Source organism: Nematolebias whitei, chromosome 12, assembly GCF_014905685.2.
Source record: "Nematolebias whitei isolate Nwh7 chromosome 12, NemWhi1, whole genome shotgun sequence".
Taxonomy (NCBI): domain Eukaryota; kingdom Metazoa; phylum Chordata; class Actinopteri; order Cyprinodontiformes; family Rivulidae; genus Nematolebias; species Nematolebias whitei.
Window position 1 is genome coordinate 46,401,864 of NC_056509.1, and position 6,627 is coordinate 46,408,490.

Sequence of the window (6,627 nt, forward strand, 5' to 3'; positions counted from 1 at the left end):
TATATATATATATATATAACGAGTTTTTTAAGTATGATTAGTTGATTGTAGCATAGAGGTTGCTGGGATCAGTGGATGGTCCAACTTTGACACAGCTGTAGGTCACTGCAGCTTGAGTACGCCGAACCTGCAGGGATGTGATGAAACAAGAACAGAAACACAAAACTGCAGCATCAAAAATCACATTTACACAAGATTTAATATTCAAAATATTTTCCCTCCATAACTTTAATTTGACATGAACACGTGAGGACGTACCTGATGGTTGGTTTCCCCAGAGTGACCAATGGAGGCGTAGGAAATGTTAACATCAGTATCTTCCTACACGGTGAAGAAAACTTACTGTTCAACAATGTATGGATACAAATACTGAGTCTTAGGATTTATTTTTTTTTTTTTTACTCTTTTGTTCACCTCTTTATCTTATCAGATCAAATCTCTTTTAGTCCTGCTATGGCTTCATTCAGGATGCTTTTGACATTAATAAATACTGTATTACTATAAGTTGATTTATTTGTTAATGTGTTTGTCATACAAGTTAATGGATTTATGTTTGAATTCTGTGTTTTCACTTGTTTCTGGAGTTACTGATGAGTTCTTCCCCAGGAAAAGGAATAAAAGAAGTTTATTTTAGGTTCTGTCAGGTTTGAATGTGCCACACATCAACACATCTCCAGGTTTACTGCTCCTGTTCATATTGTACAAGTAAATAAAACAACAGTATTTTGGAAAGATTTGATCAACTTTCAAAAGTTTAAAAGTTAAAAAATAAGGCCAAAATGTAAAAAAAAATTTTTTTTAAAGTCCTGCTATTGTAATTTCTGATGTATTGATCCGACTCTTTAATGATTAACAGATTGATTAGATCACTCAAACACATCTGGCCAAATTAAATCAGGTTTTAAGGAGCCTCAGATGTCTTAGATAGGCTGAGGAAACCTGCTGATGCTAATTTGTTAATAAATTGTGTGGTAACTTATATTCTGATCAGTTTAAATAAACACGCTTTTGTCCAAATTTCACAATTGTTATATTAATATAAAGGTTTAAAAACAACCAGTGTTTTCTCACCAGTTTTTTTTTTTTAACCTAGCAAAGAACTGGTTTGATAGGTAAGGGTCTAATTTTGTATTTATTAAAAAATAAAAACTCACCATGTTTTCATCAATCTGCGTGTTCTTCTTCCCTTTGTTAGTTTTCCTCCGTCTTACAAGAAGCGCAACAGCTGCGATGGCTGCCACACCAACAGCCACGATCACGTACAACCACCATAACCCTAAAGGAAGACCCGAACAGTGTCAGGTTTATGTTTCTGGACATCAAAGAGAAGAAAACTGAAAAGACACAAGGTTTTACTCAGACCATCATTCAAGTCTATGTCACAACAGAAGTCGGCTCAGGGCACTGAAAAAAAAAATCCCATACATTATAAAAGCCAATTAGTAAAATTTCGTTGTCTGAGGAAGCAGCAGGTTGTGTTGAGTCTTCACTTCATCACAGTCTCCCATCCTGAACAAGCACAAAGGAGACAGTGGAAAGAAAAAACTCCCTTTAAACAGGAAGAAACCTCCAGCAGAACCGGGCTCAGGACGAGTGGCCATCTGCTTCGAACGGCTGGGTTTGAAAGGAACAGAAAGTAGACACAAACAAACACAGAATGACCGGTCCAGGTGTGGTTTCTATAGTCCAGGTGTACTTTCTATAGGAGGAAGGACAAAAAAACATGTTAAGATAGAAATAATTACAAATACAAACAGGTAGAGCAAGTAAAGAGGGCAGCAGAGAGAGGACATGTGGTCAATTCGTCCTCCAGCAGTCCAAGCCTATAGCATGAAACCCAAGCTACGCCTAACTATAGGATTTATCAAAAAGGAAAGTTTTAATCCCAGTCTTAAACTGGACAATGTGTCAGCCTCACGGACTGAAACTGGAAGTTGGTTCCACAAGAGAGGAGCCTGACAACTGAAAGATGTTCCTCCCGTTCTGCTTTTAGAAACTCTAGGAACCACGAGTAAACCTGCAGTCTGAGAGTGAAGTGCTCTGTTAGGAAAATATGGAGCAATAAGATCTGTAATATGAGATGGAGCTAGGTTGTTGAGAGCTTTGTAGGTTAGAAGTAGGATTTTGAATTCTATTCTGGATTTGACACGGAGCCAATGGAGAGAAACTAAAACTGGAGATATGATCTCTCCCAGACTCCCAGTAACTCCAGTTAAGACTCTGGCAGCAGCATTTTGGATCAACTGAAGACGTTTTAAAGAAGTATTTGGACACCCAGATAATAAACCATTGCAATAGTCCAGTCTAGACGTGACAAATGCATGGAACAGTTTTTCTGCTTCATTTTTAGATCAGATGTTTCAATTTTACTGATATTACGCAGGTGGAGGAGAGCACCATCCATCCATCCATCCATCCATCCATCCATCCATCCATCCACTCAGACATCCCTCTCCCTGCAACACAGCTTCTCCTGGAGGGATCTCAATGTGAGGATACAGCAAATTCCAGATCTGCCTGGGAGTGTCCTCCTATGGGACACACCTGAAAAAACTCCAGACACACCTAAGAGGCATTCTAATCAGATGGCTAAACCACCTTGGCTGACTCCTTCTGATGCAGCAGCTCTACTCCACTCTCCCCTCAGATGATGGAGCTCCATCCTCACCCTATCTCTAAGGCTGAGCCCGGCTCCACAGAGGAAGCTGATTTCAGACACTTGTTCTGTAATGATCCACACCTCATGACCACATTTGAGGTTAGGACTTTTATCAGAAAATCAAGAGCTTCACTTTTGTCTCAGCTCCTTCTTCACCACGACTGAACGGAGCAACGCCCTCAAAACAGCAGACACGACGCTGATCCTTTAGTCTACTTTCTGCTACATCTCGCCATCGCTCGTGAACAAGACTCAGATATTTAACATCACCTGGGGCAAAAACATCTAAACTTAGAGAGAACAATGAACCTTTTTCATTCCTAGTGGTACAAATAACCCAACTGATGAAAAAAAAGTTATTTAAATTTAAAAAGCCTTGCATTTAACTCCAAAAATACGTAAAGGAAAAACAGACATGTTCAAAAATATTTAATGAAACTTACCAGATGATTCCGGTGTGGCGTCGATGATTTCAGATGTTGCGTGTTCTTTTCCTATTTGAGAGAAAATGATCAACATTAATTGATACTTGCATCTGGTCCAGATAAAATCATATAAACAGCTGATACTCTCACCTGAGGCTCGAGACCCGAAGGTGAACCGCCGCTCTGCACCCCCCACTTTACACTTCAGGGACTTATAATTCAGTTGACGAACGAAATGAGTCGTTAAGAAGGTCACGTTGGCAGAACGATGGGACTTTTGTGTCACCAGTTCTTTATTGGCCTTATCGATTTCTTGATTATTTAAAAGCCAGTTTATTTTGAGATTGGCGTGACCATATGTCAGAACAGAACACGTGAGCGTCACCCTGTCAGCGTTCTTGTGTTCAGAAACTGTTGGAGGAAAACAAAGACAACAGGTTACAGAACAAGTCGGGTACAGCCGCAGTTCAAATAAGATAAATTATGGAAATAGTTGGAAAGCTGTGGATAAAATGTAAATAGAAACAAAATACAAAGGTTTGCAAATTAAATAAATATATATGTTTTATTTGTAATGAAGCATAGTTTGTTTATCTGTTCTTCTTTCGGCTGCTCTTTCTTCAGGGGTCGCCACAGTGAACTAACTCCCACGAAGACTTGGGGATGAGTTTGACTCCGGACGCCCTTCATGATGCAACCACAGACCCCCGAGCTACCGCAGCCTCTGTGTGGAGCAGGGAGCTGCATCTAGGGCGCCCGGGGAGCAGATGATGGGGGTTCAGGGCCATGCTCAGGGACCCAGAGTGGGGCTTATGAGGGTGGAGACAGGTGGGTGTTTCACCTTTCCCACCCACATTTTGATGTTGTCAGTCCAGGGAGTTGAACTGACGGCCTTCCCATCAAAGGCCCACCTTCTCTAACCTCTGCGCCACCACTCCCCCTCATAACGGATCATAGTAAATGTATCGAATGGCAAACTAAAAAAATTGCACAATAAAAAAGGTATTTTTGAATTTTATGGCAGCAACAGTTGTTCTGGGTTCCCTGAGTGAATCACCCCCTCTTCTTCTGACAACCATCTGTAAACATCTGGGGACAGAGGAGACCAGCTGTTGGAGCTTTTGGAGGAGAATGTTGATTTCTTGCTGTTCAACAGTCCTGGCTCCACCATGGCGTTCTAAAACTATATATTTGTATATTTATAGCAATACTATCTGCATCTTGTTGTATTTCATGGTGCCTTTCCATATGTGTAAGTTGCTCGTGCCAGAGACACTAGTGCACCCCTATACCATCAGAGAGGCAGGCTTTTGAACTATGTGCTGATGTCAGGCTGGATGGTCCTGCTTCTCTTTAATATGAGGACATGGCATCGGTACATTAAAACAAATAACTAAAATTTCAATTAATCTGACCACAGAACAGTTTTCTAAGTTTTTGGAGTTAAATGCAAGTTTTTTTTTTAATTTTATTTAACATTTCTGACTGCAGGTCCCATATGGCTTCCTCTTTGCGTGATAGAGCTTTAATCAGTATTTGTGGATGAGGATGTTCAAAGTCTTCTGAGGAAAATTATTTGAAAATACTTTTAGACACGGTTTCTGCAGACCGGACCTCTAACCATCGTTACTTCTGACAGATTCAGCCGCTCTCAAATGATCTTGTTGACCGTGTTGGGAACAAAATGTGTGTTTATTAAAATTACAAATCATATCGTTCTGTTTTTATTTACACTTTAAACAACGTCCAGACGTTTTCAGAACTTGCATGCTGTAAAGTTTGGGACGAACCTTCGAATACTTACTTTGAACAACGGACAGATCCACTTGGTTCTGTTTCTGCTTCTCCTGCAGGCAGAAATAACGACCAGCATTCTCAGCTGTGGCCCTTTGGATCAGCAGAGAGCAGTTTGCTTTTAAAGTCATCTTGTCCAAGTTAGCTCCGTGCGCCAGATGTTTTACAATCTTTCCACGTTTGACCAGATCTTCAGCCGCGGACCCGGTGTAACGGCTGAAGGACCAGGTGGTGCGGTTACATTTGACCTGATCTACCACAGCCTTACAAGTTAAAGTGACTTTGCCTCCTTCTCTGACAAAGACGGACTGAAGCGCTGTTGCTGTGAAAGAAACAAGAGAATAACAGAGAAAGAGGCAAAGCAGGAAGTGTGACTATCTTACTAAATACAGAGCTAAAAACGAGAAAGAGTGAATTCTACAAAGAACAAACAAAACAATAAAATGAATCCACTCTTACCTGAAGACCTGAGAATGAGAACGAGGAAAAAAGACAGTTTGATTTGTCTAAATTCAACCATGGTGTTTCTTTTTTTCTTGTCCAAACTGAAGCAAACAGCTTAAATTGTTGCACAACAACAACTTCCTACATGAATAAGTTCCTTTGTGTGACTGCTGTTTTCCTGCTCGGTCATTTCTTACCTCATGCAGAGCTGTCAGTTTAAATTTAACGTTCATCTGAAGTTATTTGTCTCCAAAGTTAAAGAACATTAGAAATCAAACGTTCCTGGACAGTGGAGCCCAAGTCCTTGAAGTCCTGCACCTTTGTGACCTCTGCTCCTTGTAGCCTCACTGTTCCACCTCCTCCCTCTCTGTCTTACTACGGCTGACTTTCAATCCTCTTCTTTCAAGTGCATACCTCCACCTCTCCAGATTCTCTTCCACCTGTTCCCTGCTCTCACCTCAGCTCACACATCACGCAACAGAAGAAGTTTGAAGAAATAACGGTGTAGTCAACTCCTGCAGGTCTTTCTTTGGTTGTATGTTGTTAAAAACATCATTAACACAAACTCTGTCAGACTAATCAATTCATAAAATACCACCTTTGTTGTCACTAAACTTTTAGAAGCAGTTTAGTTGATTTTAGCGTTCAGCTACTGTTTGGTTATTTTTAGCTTAAAGTAAAAGTCTTGCTGATTTTAGCTGTTAGAAACAGTTTTGCTCATTTTAATTGAAACATTTCAGTTTATTCTTCAACAAGTCTCGGCAAAGTCATTCAGCACTTTTCTTTTTGGTGCCTCGTTACGGAGCGAGAGCGGGACTTGGCCTGCAGCCCGACCAGCCGTGCTGTGAAAACTTTTAAAATAAGTGAGATACCAACTTCTGGTTTTTTGCGTTGCTTCATCTAGGTGTAAGAAAGTTTCTTAAACTGGGTTGCCACATCAAAATCCAAGATGGCTCCCATCATGTAAATATGTAAATTGGCCGCCCCTATTATTTGAGGAAACTGTGCTTTCTAGTTTTAAAAATGCTTAAAAGAATGGTTTCTTCAAATGAACGGGGTGGTCAAAGATTAATCTATGGGGCCAAGGCCACCATTGGCCACCCCCTGGCTCCTCGATTGCAACTGGTGGTGGATAAAATGGCTCCCTCCGCTTGCCACGATCCGCCACTCTTCACTGCCTCAGAAAAAAAATAACAAATCTCCACAGTGTAACTCTCAGCCACTTGAATATCCATCCATCCATCCATCCATCCATCCATCATCCATCCATCCATCCATCCATCCATCCATCCATCCATCCATCCA

The 6,627-nt window shown here is 40.8% G+C and overlaps 1 protein-coding gene across 1 annotated transcript in view; it reads right to left on the reverse strand.

Annotated features, from left to right (window-relative positions):
- Positions 1–5,149: 5,149 nt before the first annotated feature.
- LOC119417964 (cytochrome P450 2K1-like) overlaps positions 5,150–6,627 on the reverse strand; it is a 6,271-nt gene continuing 4,793 nt past the window's right edge. The window contains exons 4-5 of the mRNA XM_037685211.1: positions 5,338–5,345; positions 5,150–5,200 (exon numbers count right to left, since the gene is read on the reverse strand). Of these exons, the coding sequence (XP_037541139.1) occupies positions 5,150–5,200; positions 5,338–5,345 (59 nt within the window). The remainder of the gene's footprint in view (positions 5,201–5,337; positions 5,346–6,627) is intronic.